The sequence below is a fragment of the Annulohypoxylon maeteangense genome, assembly GCF_022496945.1.
Source record: "Annulohypoxylon maeteangense strain CBS 123835 unplaced genomic scaffold GGS22scaffold_11, whole genome shotgun sequence".
Classification (NCBI taxonomy): Eukaryota; Fungi; Ascomycota; class Sordariomycetes; order Xylariales; family Hypoxylaceae; genus Annulohypoxylon; species Annulohypoxylon maeteangense.
Window position 1 is genome coordinate 414,964 of NW_025953258.1, and position 17,462 is coordinate 432,425.

The 17,462-nt window shown below is 47.5% G+C and overlaps 4 protein-coding genes across 4 annotated transcripts; 2 read left to right on the forward strand and 2 right to left on the reverse strand.

The window, feature by feature from the left end:
- Positions 1-835: 835 nt before the first annotated feature.
- Positions 836-3,139, reverse strand: GGS22DRAFT_25896 (magnesium transporter NIPA-domain-containing protein). Its single transcript, XM_047966621.1, has 2 exons — positions 2,736-3,139; positions 836-2,659 (listed from the first exon to the last, which is right to left on the reverse strand). The coding sequence occupies exons 1-2, from the start codon at positions 2,775-2,777 to the stop codon at positions 1,052-1,054; spliced, it is 1,650 nt and encodes a 549-aa protein (XP_047817610.1). The 5' UTR covers positions 2,778-3,139; the 3' UTR covers positions 836-1,051.
- Positions 3,140-3,989: 850 nt separating this feature from the next.
- Positions 3,990-5,496, forward strand: GGS22DRAFT_166075 (ATPase, V1/A1 complex, subunit E). Its single transcript, XM_047961784.1, has 3 exons — positions 3,990-4,300; positions 4,416-4,924; positions 5,017-5,496. The coding sequence occupies exons 1-3, from the start codon at positions 4,268-4,270 to the stop codon at positions 5,165-5,167; spliced, it is 693 nt and encodes a 230-aa protein (XP_047817611.1). The 5' UTR covers positions 3,990-4,267; the 3' UTR covers positions 5,168-5,496.
- Positions 5,491-7,674, reverse strand: GGS22DRAFT_166076 (uncharacterized protein; the record flags this gene model as incomplete). Its single annotated transcript, XM_047961785.1, has 2 exons — positions 6,314-7,674; positions 5,491-6,256 (listed from the first exon to the last, which is right to left on the reverse strand). Coding segments are annotated over exons 1-2 (1,925 nt in total), but the record flags the coding sequence as incomplete, so codon positions are not given.
- Positions 7,675-11,567: 3,893 nt separating this feature from the next.
- GGS22DRAFT_189748 (phospholipid-translocating P-type ATPase) lies at positions 11,568-16,348 on the forward strand (the record flags this gene model as incomplete). The annotated part of the gene is made up of 3 exons (XM_047964898.1): positions 11,568-12,032; positions 12,105-15,301; positions 15,355-16,348. The coding sequence occupies 3 exons, from the start codon at positions 11,568-11,570 to the stop codon at positions 16,346-16,348; spliced, it is 4,656 nt and encodes a 1,551-aa protein (XP_047817613.1).
- Between the last annotated feature and the right edge of the window lie 1,114 nt (positions 16,349-17,462).

Here is a 17,462-nt window from a genome sequence, read left to right on the forward strand (position 1 = left end):
CAGTGAAATATTGTCTGCAGTGTAATGGATATCTCCTAACCAGATAATGACACTATTCACGCTTAGAAGATATCCGAATTGGGATATTCGGTCTTTCGATTTGGTCCCAAGTAATCAAACTTCGACCGCCCTGCTTACTTATATGCCGATGCCTTACGAATTTCCTCAGCCCTAGTGAAAAGAAGCCGGTCAAGTACTGATGATGTTGCATTATTGTTCAGCTTGGCAATATATCCACGAGCTGACCTAGTCTTCTCGAATCTTTAGAGGATATAATGCATCACATATGCCGAGGGAATTAGTGATCTGACGCCAACCATCAATATAAATTTGAATCCTTCCGCCTATGCCAACTAGACTATTGCCGAATGTTCTCGGGGTTTTGTATAGGGGTTGAAACTTGGCTTTTAGGATTCAGGATGAGACTGTCAGATTCGTAGCGAGCTCGGAGTAAAGGCGACAATTAAATTAAGAGGATTTTCGAATTACCATATCAGATAACTATATTACAACTTCCTGTTATGTCTCAAAAAATGTCTTGAGAGAAGAGCAAACAGGCACTTAAAATAGAATGAGATGTTTTCACTCGTATTTAGGGACGGATTGATACGGCAGACGACAACGATGGAAGGACTTTTCGAATCATGCAGGGCGACGATGGCAAAATCGAATCGCACGAGTCAGCATCTCGTGCCTTGCGTCTTGGGGTCAGATTAGATTAATCATGTGGTGAGCCGCGGTAAGCAAGACATCAGTGAGACCATAATGTAACGACAGATATAACAGGGGTTGACTCCATCTCCGTGATTCCGTCCATGGCTACCAGATTTGTCTAGGTACCAGGTAGGTAATAGTTGCCAGAAAGACGAATAACAACAGATGTTGCAATGGCACATAAACAGCACAACAACCTCAACTTTCATCGCATCCGCTGAATAAGTCTTATTATTTCGAGTAACACCAGCTATCCAGCCCATGTATCTCTTATGCATCCCATCTTATCTTACCTAGGTATATGCACAATTGAAGTCTAGCAGTTCAACCCTTTTAATTAAACAGCATCATCACCTCTAGGACTCCCAGGTCTTGGCCTTCTCTCGCCCTCATCTTCCGGCTCGTCTTCATAATGTTGCCTTCTTGATGGACTCCATAGTCGTCTTATACTCCCGCTCCCGCCGCCCGGTGGGCTTGCTACCGCCACGTCTGAGTCATTATCCTGTTTTCCACGCCACCACCTAAGCTTCAAAATTCCGCCCAGAGCACCTTGAACACCAGCATTGGATGAACTCTTCCGCCGTATGTTTTTGCGTGCTGTAAATCCCGGAAATCCCGTGGACTTCCTTCGTCGTCTAAACATCTTCCTTGGTGAGGATCCACCGGCTTCGGCAGCGTCCAGTGAGGCTGTCGATTCCCTAGATAGGATTCTTCGCCCTGGCATTAACGGAGTGTCCTCACCAATTGCGCTTTCAGGTAAAGTACTCGATCTATTCCTCATAGATGGTCTCGGTGTTTCTTGGTCTTCTAATTCGTCCCATATCTGCGCGCGTTCGTGCCAGCGACTTGATGGCTTGCGGCCTGGCGTGAGGGGTGTGGCCTCCCCGTTCGGAGCAAATGTGTTGTACGTAGGCGGCACCGCTGGCTCGGCTTCGCCAGCAGATTCGGTATCGGTAGGAGATGAGTCCTCCCCTTCTGTGTCTTCGACAAGTCCTAATCCTGGCGTAAGACTGGATGACCCAACAGCTGGCGGGTGTTGCTCGTCGTTGAGGCGCCAGGACAATGCTAGAACGCCAGATAATAATATAATCGTGCCCAAGGTAATCAGTCCAGCATGTAAGTGCGTGATGAGATCCGTCTGGCGGAAATAGATCAAGCCATCTAGAATGGCGATGATGTTGTAAATGCAAAACACAAGAGGGTATAATACGGATGTGGATACCAGCTTCAATCCGCGGTGAAGATAATACAACTGGCTTAGAGCCAGGGCGACCAACCCAAACACAAGCATCCATGATTCCCAGTGCCCAAATTGATTATCGCCATCAGCAATAGTCCTAATAACCAACTCGACGGCGGACTTCGCGAATAGTAAGGAATGAGCGGATAGAATACCGCTGATGCATCCAAATACGAGGCCGCGGGCTAGCCGGAACCTGGCATTCTGCGATACGCTGCTGAAATGATTGACTAGATCGATGACCAATGCCATCGAGATAACAATTACAGCCTGGAACGACATCCAGAGAATGAACGGCCATCTACCGAGCAGGTCCAGTAGCTCCGGTAGACTGTGTGCCGGAGAGGGTATTGCGCCAAATATAGCTATCAATGCTGCGCCGGTCGTGACAAGTGCGGTCCCGTAAAAGGACCATCGCGTAAAAGGTTCATTTAATATTAATGTAGCGCATATAGAGTTGAATACGAGTCCGGCGGCTTGTAAAGTCGATAGAACGGGTAAAGGTAGAGTCGAAATTTGTATAGTACTGCCGAATATGTTGGATATAACGAACATACCCATGCCTAGCTGCCATCTTCGTCTTCGATATGCCGGTCGCTGGAATTCGAGGGGGTACTTTTCGTCTTCGAGCATATGCGATTTTCGTTGAAGGGTGAGACCGAGGGATTGGACGCTCGTGGATACTAGACCGACTATGATACCAATCTACGATGAGAAATCGCATTAGTATCGGTAGCGAATCTGATGATTAAGAATCTTGAGTATGAGCATTTAAACCTACCGCGATGGTGCCTCCCGGCGAGAGGTCACCAAACACACCCATTGCGACAGATTTTTGTCAGCTCATCCGCGATCGTCGCTAGATGAAGAAGCGCCTCGGTTGCCCATGAGACAGCGAATGCGAAGAATCCTTGCCCTACTACCTATCCACCTCGAGTACCTGACAATTATAGATTCGGTGAAAGAGTGGGGATAAAAATGAATGTATCGAGTATGATTATAGTATGATAGTAACAAAGAAGAAGAATAAGTTGACAAATGTAATCGCAACAGATTGTGACACGGATATAACAAGTCGCGGAATTCGAAGATCGAAAGATCAAGTTCATAAGACGGTGAACTGAACTCGATGACGCCCGTCTTAGAGCAGGGGCAGGGGGGTTGTGGCTTAAAACGAGACAGCGGTGTTCTAAGGCCTGTGTTCCTGACGGTGTGAATCTGTTGAGATTGGCGGGTCGGCTTTCTCTTTTACTCACCAACAACACAACTTGAATTGGGACAAAGAAATGTATTTGAATGAATTTATAATTACGTTGGTTGAATGAGCATGGGCAAATTAGAAATGTTTGAGAAATAAAGATAAGAATACTTCAAGGTTCAGTGTTAGGTACTATGTAGGTATTGTATGAGGTACCTAGTATCAAAGTTAAACGTTAAAAGCGTTAAAGGTTAAAGGCTAAAAAGTGCAAGATGCGAAAAATACAGAACTCTATTTCAGGGGTATGAGGTAATGGTTCAAGGTTTCTAATGGTCTCCCAAGATTTCCCATTAAGCCTGACGGCTGTATTGGGAATTGGGATTTTGGGGTCGGGACAACGAAGCAATTAAGCGAAGATCTATACGACGCTGTCCTGACTTGACCTTGTTAATATACCCAAATTGTTATAGTATTGTTGTAGTAGTAGAAACAACAAAGCAACTAAGCAATCAAGCGTCTCCAATTGATTGAAACGCTGTAGTATCAAGTGCCAGTGCTGTCAGTGGTCATCGATCAGACACCAAGTCATCAAGTCATTCTGCAGGGGGCACCAGACTTCGGCTGTTGAAGTTTACTGCTTGTGGTCATGCCGTGATGTTACTCCAGTGGTGCAGCAAATTCTGCGAGGATCCAAGATTAGGTACCTGTCTCACTAGCCACATAAGCTAGGGATGTTCTAAGATTACAAGGGTCTAACGTCCAAAGACTGTGGCTGGTGTAGCTATATACATTACATAATGTACATCTACGTAACTGGGGTTACCCACATTGGATTGATGTAGCTCCACGACCAGGTTTCTGTAACTGTACATACCTCCATACCTACATAACGCCTGGTTGATAGATGTCACTGGAATCCAACGTCTAACAGGCCGCTGCAGAAGAGCTACCGTGACCCACTACCTTCTATTAACCTACAATCGACATCTATCTGACTTTTGACCACCTTGGAACCAGATCTCATCGGCTGGATTGCTTAGACGTCTTGCTGAGAGACCAATCTCGCTCCTTTCAAGCTTCCAACCACATAATACACACCCCAAACACCTCTCAAGATGTCGCAAGTCCACGCCTTGTCCGACGACCAGGTAAACAGAAACCCTATCCACCCGATAAATACCCCGAAACACCCAACCCGAGAAACAAGACCTTTATGTCTTATAGCAAATAAGCCGTACTAATGGACCACTCTTTCAAAAACAGGTCGGGCAAGAGCTCCGCAAGATGACGGCCTTCATTAAGCAAGAAGCCCTCGAGAAGGCGCGCGAGATCGAGATCAAGGCGAACGAAGAGTTCAGCATCGAGAAGTCGAAGCTGGTGCGCCAGGAAACCGACGCCATCGACGCCGCGCACGCCAAGAAGCTGAAGCAGGCCGCCATGTCGCAGCAGATCACGCGGTCCACCGTCGCCAACAAGACCCGTCTGAAGGTCCTGGCCGCCCGCCAGCAGCTCCTCGACGACATCTTCGAGGCCGCCTCTAAGAGACTCGCCGAGGGAACCAAGGACGCTGCTAAGTACCGCGTCACGCTGAAGAATCTGTTACTGGAGGGCTTGTATGCCTTGACCGAGAGCGAGATCCAGGTCCGTGCTAGGAAGGCCGATTACGCCGTTGTGAACGACGCTATCAAGGATGCGGAGGAGGAGTACAAGAAGACCACAGGCAAGACGACTAAAGTTACCATCGATGAGGAGGATCCGTTGCCGGAGGGCAGGTGAGTACTATCATCCCTCACCCCTCACAACATTTCAACGAAGAGTTCAAAGGTTTGGTTCATGATATACTAACGAGGGATAATCCACACAGCTCCGGCGGTCTCGTAATCGTAGGTTTCCAGGGCAAGATCGATATCAACAACACCTTCGATGAACGACTCCTTCTCCTACAATCCAGCGGTCTGCCCGCCGTGCGAGAGACGCTGTTCGGCAAGAACCCCAACCGGAAGTTCTACGACTAAGGCTGCTCGCATCCCCATCTGAAGATATTCTAACCTCATCCGCGCGCGCACAAACAAATCACAAAACGAACAAACAAACGCTGGACGTCAGCAGGGCGGGAAGAGAGAGTAAGAGAAAGATCGTGTTTAAGCAGTGTGTCATACTATTATCCCCAACCTGTGGGAGTCTCTTGTAAGGGGTAGTTGCATTCGAGCGTAGGATCGACTGACTAGCTAGACCACGCTCTTGGTAGTTACTCGAATTAGAAGGGCTGCTTGCTTGTCTTGTCTGTATATCATAGGCGTTGCAGGACGTCCGACACATCAATAAAACATCAATTTATTCTGCACCGTGTACACTTTGTGTTCCCTCTAATCTACTACACACCCTTATTATCCCCTCATCATCGCCCTCTATGCATCTCTATCTCAGTTACCGCCTCCGTTCCCATTAACCACCGAACCAGCACTTCGATCCGCCTTCTTCTGAGCCCAGCTCTTCATGAAAGCCCTCTGCTTCGGCAGGTCCTTATCCTCCTTAGGTTCGGGGTCGAAGATACTGGTTTTAGGCGGGGGCCGCGTGCGGACGGCGTAGGTCAACCGCTTGGCGACGAGGTCGATGGACGCCTTGGCGACCTTGCGGGACAGCAACGTACTATCGTGGATCTTGTCGTGGATGATCTTGAGCCGGAACGTTAGGCCGTCGATGTCGGCGTCGAACTTACGACTCGCATCTCTGTCTTCTTCTCCGCTCTGCGCGCTGGAGTCGGCGGTGACGCTAGTGGTGGTGGGGAGATACCGCTTCATGATAAACCCGCCGCTGCTGAGGACGATGTCCAGCAGCGTGATGAGCGCGCGTAGGACTTCGAAGTCGGTGGTTTGGCTGATGCGGAAGTCGGGCATTTCAAGTCGGTCTATGAGAGTATCTAGTGTTAGGGCCTCGTCGACTGGTTGGCGGCCGAATGAGGTATCCTGGAAAAACACGACGGCTGCCATGCGTCGTCGTAGGTCGAGGTGTTTGGTAGCAGTTTTTGGCATGTAGTTTATAGGGACTACTTGATTGCTAAGTCCATCTACGGCTTCATAGAGATACGAGGATATTGTCTTGCACTAAATCTTTGTTAGTTTCATCAATATGAAAAGTATAGAAAGGGGTTTAAAACATACGACTTCATCCCATTGACCAGTTCCATGCTTCGGCAGTACATCGACAAGAGCTTCCATCGTCGCAGCATGTTCGATGCGAACTGTAGTGCTCACTAGGGGATCTAGAGCCATGCGTAGCAACAATTTGGTAGCCCCTATTGCATTTTCAGTGCTCAAGCACGGGGACATCCGCTGTAGAAGCTCTAGGAAAGTAATAAGGCCTGTCCAGTCTTTTCGTGGATATGGATCTTCTACTTTTGGAAAGCCTTTAACCTTTTCATGATCCTGCTTTGGAGAGTACTTGGGACCACCGAGCTTCTCTAGCATAGAATGTAATCGTGCCGTAGTGACAAGGCGAGTGATACTCTCCGGGCATAGAGTTATCAGGTTTCCATATTGCACCCGTAGCTGGGCATTCTTCTCAACGCAAACCTCATCTAGGACCCAGAGGAAGAGTTCGTCTGGGAGCTTCCTGCCTTTGGAGATAATAGCATGTGGCAACCCGAATATGATGGCTTGGTTTCGTGTACTTGGATCAGCGAGACAGCGCCAATGCCCTCTTGACCCCTTAGATGGAAAAGGCTTTCTAGGGGGCTTCAATAGGGGCTGCTCTAGATTAAAGAAGTAGCACACCCTGCGAGATCCGTCTATTTTGGTACGGTTCATAGCTCTCATAAGCTTGTCGCCCTTGGTGTCTTCCTCGTCATCGTCGAGAAGCTCCTTAGCTGTTTTCTGTAATAACGACCGGTCTTTCTGCACTTCCTCTAAGACCTGACCAAATTCAACGCCATCATCTTCGCTCTGGTTGATGAGTTCATCGGCCCTCCGAGCACTTTCCTCTACCCGATCAGACTGCCGGATATGGTCTGTCAGGTATTTCAAGTCAAACTTGTGTTTGGGCTGTATTGTTAACGGAGACCTGATATTGGACGTTGAAGCAGAAGCTATTCTCTTGGCCTTTGGTGAGCAAGTTAGATTTGGATCTCTCTGGTAGGGAACAGGGCCATGTTTGCGTTCTATGAAGGCGGTGATTGATTCGAGAGAGTCATCCGAATCGCCGTCCTCATCATCGGATCCTTTGATTTCATCGGTCCGATCTCTAAGCTTCGGTGTGGATTTCGGGGGTGTCCTAGGGGTCCTGGGGGTTGAAATTGACGATTGCGGATCTAGTTGTACCGGCGGAGACGACTTGATAACCGGTAGAGATTGAGAGCTGCTCCGGGCGGAAGGCTTTCCGAAGAACCCCCTGATATCCCGGTTTCGGGACATCGAATATAGAATATACACAATCTACGTAATGAATTTTGTCTTCAAAGATCTGTACTGTGATTCTCTTTGGATTGGCTAGAAAAGAATATTGATCTCTTGCGAAACTCTCAATTCCGAACAAGGTATGTACAAAACTAAACTTTCAATAAGGTTAAGGTAATCCTTGGCGGACGAACGCCCTAGAGGCTAGGAACGCGTCGCACAGATGTGGGGCCGTTTTCAAACCGTGGCAGACCGTGGCGGACCGTGTTAGTCACTTCCCCAAAGCCCCCAAAATTAAGTTAATCCCTTTTGACTTGCAGTAGCGAACGTGTGAACTAACCTAATTGGGTATCTTGGCTAGAAAGTCTTAATGAGCCAAGGATAAAAGGGGAAACCCGTTCGGAATGGTAACTTGCGAACCAGATGTGCCTCTTTCGTCAGTTCCACGGTACATACTGACCAGTTCCAAGATCCGTTACCTTTTTCTTGTCCTTGAACAAACATTGAGTTGAGTTGAGAGGACAGATGAGAAGGTTGGAAAGCAACCACATAATCTTTCACCGCATTTCACAATATTTTCCCAACGTAATTGTCAAAAAAGACACATTTGTCTGAAAGCCTGAACAATTTTCGCTGCCTAAGGCTTATGTGATATGTAAATAGTGCAGGTTGTAGTGCAGGCTATAAGCAATCCTCAAATCCATCCAGATTGACGATCATCGAGGAATATTTCTCGAGTTAAAGATAGGGGTACTTCCCTAGTAGGCAGGAAGATAAATGGAAAGTCAACGGTATTGAACCAACAGCTTCATTTCTCATTTCTGCTCTTAACAGAACTCAAACCTAATGGTGTCATATTACACAGATGTCTAGACCTAATTCTTGATTTGCTCGAGCCGTGAGGCTGAATATGAATATCAATTGTTTTAGGTTGATACCTATATCAGACACATTTATGTACTTCTGTATAGAATACGTCTAGAGAATCATAGAGGTGGTGTATGTAAGAGTGTGGTCTAATTTAAGAAATGGAAGACGGGAACCGGCAATCATCATTGCGCTTATGTACTCCACGAATTCTGCTGTGCATCTCTGTTCAGTTATAAGATGAATGCTAAAATCTGACGAAAGTGACGCAACGTCTATCAAACGCTGGGCTTTGCATCGCCACAATAGCCCACCTATGTAATCGGACGGAATCCAGTCTTGTCTTATTCAGATTGTCGGATAACTTGTCAGATGGAGTATATTCTAAGTATTCTAGGGGTGACGGAACATGTAACGGTGCACCCGAACGGTTTTACATCTCTCGCCTCGAAGGCTTTTTTTATTAGAGATCTGCTTAGTCTTGGCGGATACCCGGATCATACAGTGATCCTCGAACTGTATCCTATCGTAAAGCCTACCTGGCCGCCTGGCAAACCGTATCTCATAGGGCGATTGGGCGATTGGATCCGCTACATTGGGGCCTGCTCGGGGTTAAATATATTGAATTGGGGATTGAGGTCCGACACCGAATATGCAGGTTTTACAGACTTATGCACTATCGTCTTGTCTTTCGTTACGAAGTATGGCGGCCTGGGCGGGCTTCAATTTGTCAGCTGGCTGGGTTCCCTTTGCTACCCTGACTCGAGTTTTGGTAACATCCATCACCTTCACAATCTGTCCCGTCTCTCTAGCATAACGTGCTCGTTGGGAATCAGGCAGTCAGGTAGGCCTTCATGTTTCCTACGTGCTTAATATATTAGCAACAAAATGTTGCAGTAAGCGACGTACGCTGGTTGGTCAGAGTCGCAACTCCTGAAGGATCTCTTACATAGGACACCCCCATCTGTGCCCCCGATACTACTTGCTTGATAAATCGATGATGTGCGTTTGTGACCCAGATTTCTCCCAGGAACGGGGAAGCTGAGCGGAGCGAATAGGTACTATGTAAGGACAGCTTTCGAAATAATTATATTGCGGCGAAGCATCCCAAGGCCGAACCAAAAAGAAAAATTAAAGTAATTGACCACTGAATGAGTGCATCAGCTTAATTGAGCAACTAGGCTAAAGGCGCGAAGGCGCAGCTAATTAATAGCTGGAATATTCTTCACCAACTTTGGCCACACGGAAATAGGACTTCGCCACGGTTGTTGGTGTAACAGATAATCTCCTGGATCTTGTTTGGTATATGAGACCGGGTAGAGGGTAGGTCGCACATGGCTTCTCCCGCGAAGGCGGAGCTCTTGTGTTTTGACATCATGTTGCCGCTAGCAGGCGGTTACGTGGAATCTACGAAGTACGCAGACGGCTTTAACGGTAACCCACACAAACACCTAGAAAATAGTGCGTGTCTAGCGAGTATGTACCTAGTAGCGTCGGACGATGCGGATACTGAACACGATAGCTACCACCTATGTATTAGCTATACCTAGTACCTAGGCATTTTAGTTATTCTCGTAAATCCCCTATTATATATTGGTATGGATGGATCTGACTCGAGAAAAGCCTATGGAATCATTCATAGGCATCTAGAGGTAGGTTCTTTCGTAAACGGAAGACTATTTGACCCCACGCTGCTGCGCTGTAACGGCGCTGAACGAGTTCAAGGGGGTTCTATGGTTTTAAAGGTCAGCTCGGAGGGTTGCCGAGGGGCACTTACCGAATTCAGCCGCAATAATAAAATACAAGTACTCGGCACCAGAACCTAGGAATGGACTGTATGCCACCGGACGCGTGCTCTACGCGGAGAACTCATTAATGAGGTACTAGGTATGGATAGATATAGTAGGGCGATATGTTTGGGTCAAATTCTCGGATCCGATGAGATGTCTGAATAAAGTTGTCAATGTATTAGTTCTGAAGGGCTCTATTTATGAAGTATCATTTTGCCCACAAAGATTGCGTAGTATCGTGAGGATTCATACACCTAGTACATACCTAGTATCCATGGATGTATCCTGCATAACAAAACAATCTCAACCGAGATCAGCAAGTTTAGATGGACAAGTTAGGTCAAGTTGGTCAAGCTGGGCTGGGAACTTCTTAGAGGCATTTTCTTGGTGGTACAAGGGTATGCTAGTAATAGTACTTCCCTAATTGTGATGGTGCCACAGTGCAGTTCCGATTATGAAGCAAAAATAACGGGCTGGAACTCCACAAAAGGAGTGGGGCGGACGGGTCGTGACTAATGTCGAGTACATTTATCAAGTACACTTTGCTACTACGAATTTGAAATACTAAAGGAAGTCTTATATTCATAATAAATGGAATAAATTCGTACCGGAGTATTAAATGATTTTGATTTTATAAGATATATGCGAAGCGACAATGAGAGCATAATCTCTGTAACAAAAGAAGAAGAAAAAAATAGGAAGTTGGTTAAAGATACCTGGGTACATGTGTAGATAACGGATTGTCAAGGTACTTCAGTTGGTATGTACCTTTTTTTACGCTGCACTCAATTGGAAATTCATGGAAGTGCATAAAATTGTGCCAATGTCTTTGGCTGCTTCCCCTATTACCGCCGAGATCATAGTGAGGTTTAGTGTATTTTTGTAGGGAGCTGTAAGCAGGTACATAACTGGCAGTCGCAACCACGCGTGGCTGTCGTGTACTCCCTAGCAACTCGTGATTTACAGTGCTAGTACAGTGCTCGGTGTACCTTATACCCCCGGCCCTTCCGACAGTAACGATCAATCAAAAACTTCCATTGTTCCCTTTCCATTCTGTCCTTAATGTCATCAACAACACGATCGCCGCACCCAGTATCAAGCAAGGGAAGCCAGCAAACGAGCGGTCACCAACCTTCTCCCCGATGCAAACCTGCGCTGACTATCAAGACGTAACGACGATATCAATCGACGTTCCCTTTACTACAATTTTGGCGACTCCGACGCGATTGCATCCAATTGACAAAGGGTTTTTCTCCATTCACTACTAATTAAGTCCTCGACCGTTTTCGACGAACGAATCGTGGCCACGAAGGGCCAGTCTGGCGGACACGTCGGGTTGAACGGGCTCTGCCCGCAACTCCCCAAAAATGGCGAAAGCTGATGACGAGATTGATCCGGTCGACAAGACTAATAGATCAAGATGGGCTACTCGAAAACTCACCGTTAAGAGCGGCGGATTGAAAAGGATATCCCTCATGGACCGAATACATAAGTCGACTGGTTCAACGGAAAAGAAACGTCACTCAGATGGCAGCCAATCTACGGAAGACAATACTCAATACGACAGCGCCACCGCGACCGATCAGAATGAGCAGTCTGATGCTAAGAGCACGACATCATCGTCTACGGATGACGGGGAAGGGAGGCAGGTCTACTTCAATCTACCTTTACCTACCGGGTTGAAAGACGACGAGGGAACTCCTATTCGCACGTATGCCAGAAACAAGATCCGGACCGCTAAGTATACGCCATTGTCTTTCGTCCCTAAGAATTTGTGGTTCCAATTCCACAACATCGCAAACATATTCTTCCTTTTCATGGTCATCCTTGTGGTACGTATAATCCTCCCCAGTCCGATAATCTGTTTTTCATATAGGATTCCTCACACCAAATTCCTCGTCTAGATCTTTCCCATTTTTGGAGGAGTCAATCCTGGACTCAATGCCGTACCTTTGATATTCATCTTGGCCGTGACGGCCGTCAAAGATGCGATTGAAGATTATCGCCGGACGATTCTCGATAATGAACTAAACAATGCACCCGTTCATCGTTTAGTAGGATGGAACAATGTTAACGTTACTGAGGATAATGTCTCATTATGGCGGAGGATCAAGAAGGCTACATCTAGAAACATGGCAGCACTTTGGCACTTGATTCAAGGTATATGGAAGAAGGATGATAAAAAGGATATGCTAGAACCCTCAGGAGACCCGCGTCCCTCCGTCGAAACTAAGGCGACTCGTCGCGAATCTATGCTATCTCCTCGCACCGACAGGACATCCTACGTATCTGCGTATGAAGACATTCAGATGACGCCGGTTACGTCACCTCTCCCGCCTCACTCTCCTGCTCCTCAGCAGAAGGATTTTCTTGAAGTCACCGAGCGCCCAACTTCCGGCCAGTCGTATAATCCGGATGAGCTGGAGACAATTGCTAGAGTAAAGGGAGATCTCATCAATCACGAAGTGACACCTACAGGCAACGCTAGATTTCATAAGGACCACTGGAAAAACTTGCAGGTTGGCGATTTCGTGCGACTTTATAACGACGATGAGCTTCCTGCAGATATCATTGTCCTCGCTACGTCTGATGAGGATGGCGCGTGTTATGTAGAGACGAAGAATCTGGACGGCGAAACGAATTTGAAGGTTCGCCAAGCGCTTCGATGTGGACGAACGCTGAAGCACGCCAAAGATTGTGAGCGCGCTCAATTCTTCATCGAAAGCGAACCTCCACAGCCAAATTTGTACAAGTACAACGGTGCTATTAAATGGGACCAGATGATGTCTCATGGACCTAAGGAAATGTCGGAACCGATTACCATCGACAACATGCTTCTCCGAGGTTGCAACTTGAGAAACACCGACTGGGTTCTTGGCATCGTTATGTTTACCGGTCATGACACGAAGATTATGATGAATGCGGGTATTACGCCAAGCAAACGTGCTCGTATCGCCCGAGAGCTGAACTTCAATGTTGTGTGCAACTTTGGTATTCTTGGTGTATTGTGTCTCCTCTGTGCCATCGTCAATGGAGTCTCATGGGCCAAGAGCGATGCCTCGACTGCTTGGTTCGACTACGGCTCTGTTGGTGGAACACCCGGCATGACCGGATTTATCACTTTCTGGGCCGCGCTTATCAACTTTCAAAATTTCGTCCCAATCTCTCTATATATCTCGCTCGAGATTGTACGAACGCTACAGGCTATTTTTATCTACAGCGATGTTGAGATGTACTACGACAAAATCGACTATCCCTGTGTTCCGAAGTCATGGAACATTTCGGATGATCTTGGACAGATAGAATACATCTTCTCAGACAAGACAGGAACCCTCACGCAAAACGTCATGGAATTCAAGAAGGCTACGATTAATGGTCAGCCGTACGGAGAAGCCTACACCGAAGCGCAAGCTGGCATGCAGAAGCGTTTGGGTATCGACGTGGTCAAGGAGGCTGCTAAAGCTAGGGAGCAAATTGCCGCTGGAAAGATTCATGCACTGGAAGGGCTAAGGAAGATCCACAACAATCCGTACCTACACGACGAGAATGTAACATTCATCGCGCCGGACTTTGTCGACGACCTGCAGGGAGAATCTGGAGAAGAGCAAAAGGAAGCGAACGCGCATTTTATGCTTGCATTAGCGCTTTGTCATACCGTCATTGCTGAACATTCTCCTGGCGACCCTCCGAAGATTGAGTTCAAGGCCCAGTCCCCCGACGAGGCAGCTCTCGTGTCGACTGCTCGTGATATGGGATTTACTGTTCTTGCACAGACAAGCGACGGCATCAAGCTAAATGTTATGGGAGAGGAGAAGCACTACCCGATTCTGAACACGATCGAATTCAACTCGAGCCGAAAACGTATGAGTGCTATCGTCAAGATGCCCGATGGTCGAATCATTCTATTCTGTAAGGGTGCTGACAGTATCATCTATTCACGACTTAAGCGTGGAGAACAGGCGGAGCTTCGCAAAACTACTGCCGAGCATCTCGAGATGTTCGCTAGAGAAGGTCTACGAACTCTATGCATAGCCCAACGTGTATTACCCGAGCAAGAATATCTAGAATGGCGCAAGGAACACGACAAAGCTGCTACTGCTATGCAGGACAGAGAAGAAAAGCTAGAGCTAGTAGCTGACAAGATCGAACAAGAGCTTACTCTCCTAGGCGGCACCGCTATCGAAGACCGACTTCAAGACGGTGTACCGGATACAATCGAACTGCTTGGTCGGGCTGGTATCAAGTTATGGGTGCTGACTGGAGACAAAGTCGAGACTGCTATCAACATCGGATTTTCGTGTAATCTCTTAAACAACGATATGGAACTAATCAACCTCAAATTGGAAGAGGATGAAAGTGGAAAGACGACTGATGAAGTGTTCCTTAGCCAGATTGAAGAGGAACTCGACAAACATCTGAGGACATTCGGTATCACCGGTAGCGATGATGATTTACTCCACGCTAGGAAGAACCACGAACCTCCAGCACCGACCCACGCTCTAGTAATTGATGGGTTCACGCTGAGGTGGGTGCTCCACGACGGCCTCAAGCAGAAGTTCTTGCTTCTTTGCAAGCAATGCGCCTCGGTTCTCTGCTGTCGTGTCAGTCCTGCACAAAAGGCTTCGGTCGTATCTATGGTCAAGAACGGTCTCGATGTCATGACGTTATCCATTGGAGATGGCGCCAACGACGTGGCTATGATTCAAGAAGCGGACGTCGGTGTAGGTATTGCTGGTGTCGAAGGTCGTCAAGCTGTCATGTCTGCCGATTATGCCATTGGCCAGTTTCGATTCCTGCAACGACTTGTTTTGGTCCATGGTCGTTGGTCATACAGAAGAATGGCTGAGGCAATTGCTAATTTCTTCTACAAGAACATGGTCTGGTGTTTGAGCATTCTATGGTTCCAATGCTTCTGCAATTTCGATATCACCTACCTTTACGAGTACACCTATATCATTCTCTTCAATCTTATCTTCACCTCTGTACCTCCGATTGTCATCGGTGTGCTCGACCAAGATGTGTCTGACGCAGTCTCTTTGGCTGTTCCTCAACTTTATAGGCGCGGCATTGAGCGCCTCGAATGGACTCAGCACAAGTTTTGGTAATTATATTTTCTCTTATATACCTTAAATCACATATACTAACTTAGTACAGGATGTACATGATCGATGGTGCCTATCAGAGTGTCATGAGCTTCTTTATCACGTACCTCACCTTTGCGCCTACTTCAGCTGTCACCGCAAACGGATTGGATATCAGTGATCGATACCGGCTGGGCGCCTACGTCGCCCATCAATCTGTCATCACGATCAACCTTTACATTCTCATCAATACCTATCGATGGGATTGGCTTACCTTGTTGATTATTGCCGTTAGTGACCTTTTAATCTTCTTCTGGACCGGTGTCTATACTACGTCGACGTATGCAAGCACGTTCTATGGCGCTGCTCCACAGATTTACGGCGAAGCGTCTTTCTGGGCCTGTTTGATTGCCACCCCAATCATTTCCCTAGCTCCGCGTTACGCTGTCAAGGCTTTGCGCAAGGTGTTCATTCCCCGTGACGTGGACATTATCCGGGAGCAGGTTGCCATGGGCAAGTTCGACCAAACGGAGAAGGAGGATACAAATGAGGTTACGGCGAAGTCAAGTTCATCACACTCGTCGGAGTCCTCCCGACATAAACGGCATAAGCAATTCGCGAGTGTGGACGAAGATCTTAGACCTATCTATCCGCCTTCGGTTGCAACCCAATCCGTTATTGGACATAACGCGCATAGTCAGAACGGTAGCGACGGCACTAATTACACCAGGCATGAACCTTCACTAGACGTACCTGTAATACAACCCGTGGACCCGGCTCCGGAACCCCCGGTACGCCCATCTTACGAGCGTGTCCGTCCATCTTACGACCGAATGCGGGCCTCGATGGATCGGGTTAGGATGAGCTACGAAATGTCTAACGATTTCACTTCCGCTGCTATGTTGAGTAGATTTGAATCGACTCGAACCGGCCCCGATCCCGATCCTTCGCAGCAACCAGTACAGAGTGAGGGTATTGTCAGTCGGATACGAAGGCGGACCCGGGGCAAATCCTTCAAGGCAGCATTCGCCCACCACAAGGATAATAATATTCACGAACATGAATGAAGAACGTCAACCCAACATCCTCCCATGGCGAGCTTTGTAAGATAGTACGGTACTCTAACTTTTGACTTCGTTTACTCAGTTCGATGTGATATCCTAAGCACTTGGTGCTTCAGTACGATCTCAGACGAACTATTTACGACACCGCTGTGATTCCTCTCAGCTGGACCACTAATCCGAATCTTCGGAACGGCCTGTCTACACTTTTTTCCTTTTCCATATGCGATGGAGTTGGCGTTACGGGGTGCATGGAGTGAGGATGGACTTGCTACGACGAGATGACGACGTTGGCCGAAAGGTCCGAAGATTCTACATTTTCCCGCATCCGACTACCCCAAGTCGAGATCGCAACAAAAACAACGCACATGTCACAGTCTAGTCACTCTCAGGGGTTAATCCGATCTAATCAAGGATCCGATCCGCCTCTTATGTCGAGAGTTCTCAATACCACGATGGAGGGTTGGTTGGGGTCTCGTCACTTCACACAAATCTTTTTCCTTTCTTGTGTCTTGTGTTTTTTTGCTTCTTGTCCCTTTTTTCATCCCCTGCCTTTGAATTCAGATTCTTCTCATTAGGCGACCAATGATTTTTCCACAAGGCGTTCTGCAAAAAGAGATTCAGGAAGGGATTGCGAATAGCATACTCGCGCGCGCTAGCATGTAGGAGACAAGAGACTCTCGAGGGGAAGGGTAGGGGGAAGGTATCGGAGGCGGATTCATTGGGGTTTGACGTGCGCTTCCTCGTAGCCGTCGCCTGTGTATATAAGAAAGATCCGGGATAGGGACCAATTCGCGACGTGCGGAGGAGGGCAGTCAGTCAACCAACCAACCAAGCTAGCTAGCTAGGCGCGCGGACGAAAGTGCAAGGGAGAGTGCGGGGTGAGAGTAGATACATATAATCGGCCAGAATTGGTAAACCTTTTGCAAGAAGACGAGGATCTCTCCGTCCTTTTTATTTTATACGTGTGTCTAGTCGATAGTTTAATGTGCGCTTAATGTAATGCGGGTAGCTTCCTAGGTTAGGTATGGTAGGTTTGGCTCGGTATGGATAGGTACAGGTAGACGTGAATCCTAACTAGGCTGGCGGTAATGAAGTAGGACTTGTGCGCGCGGGACGT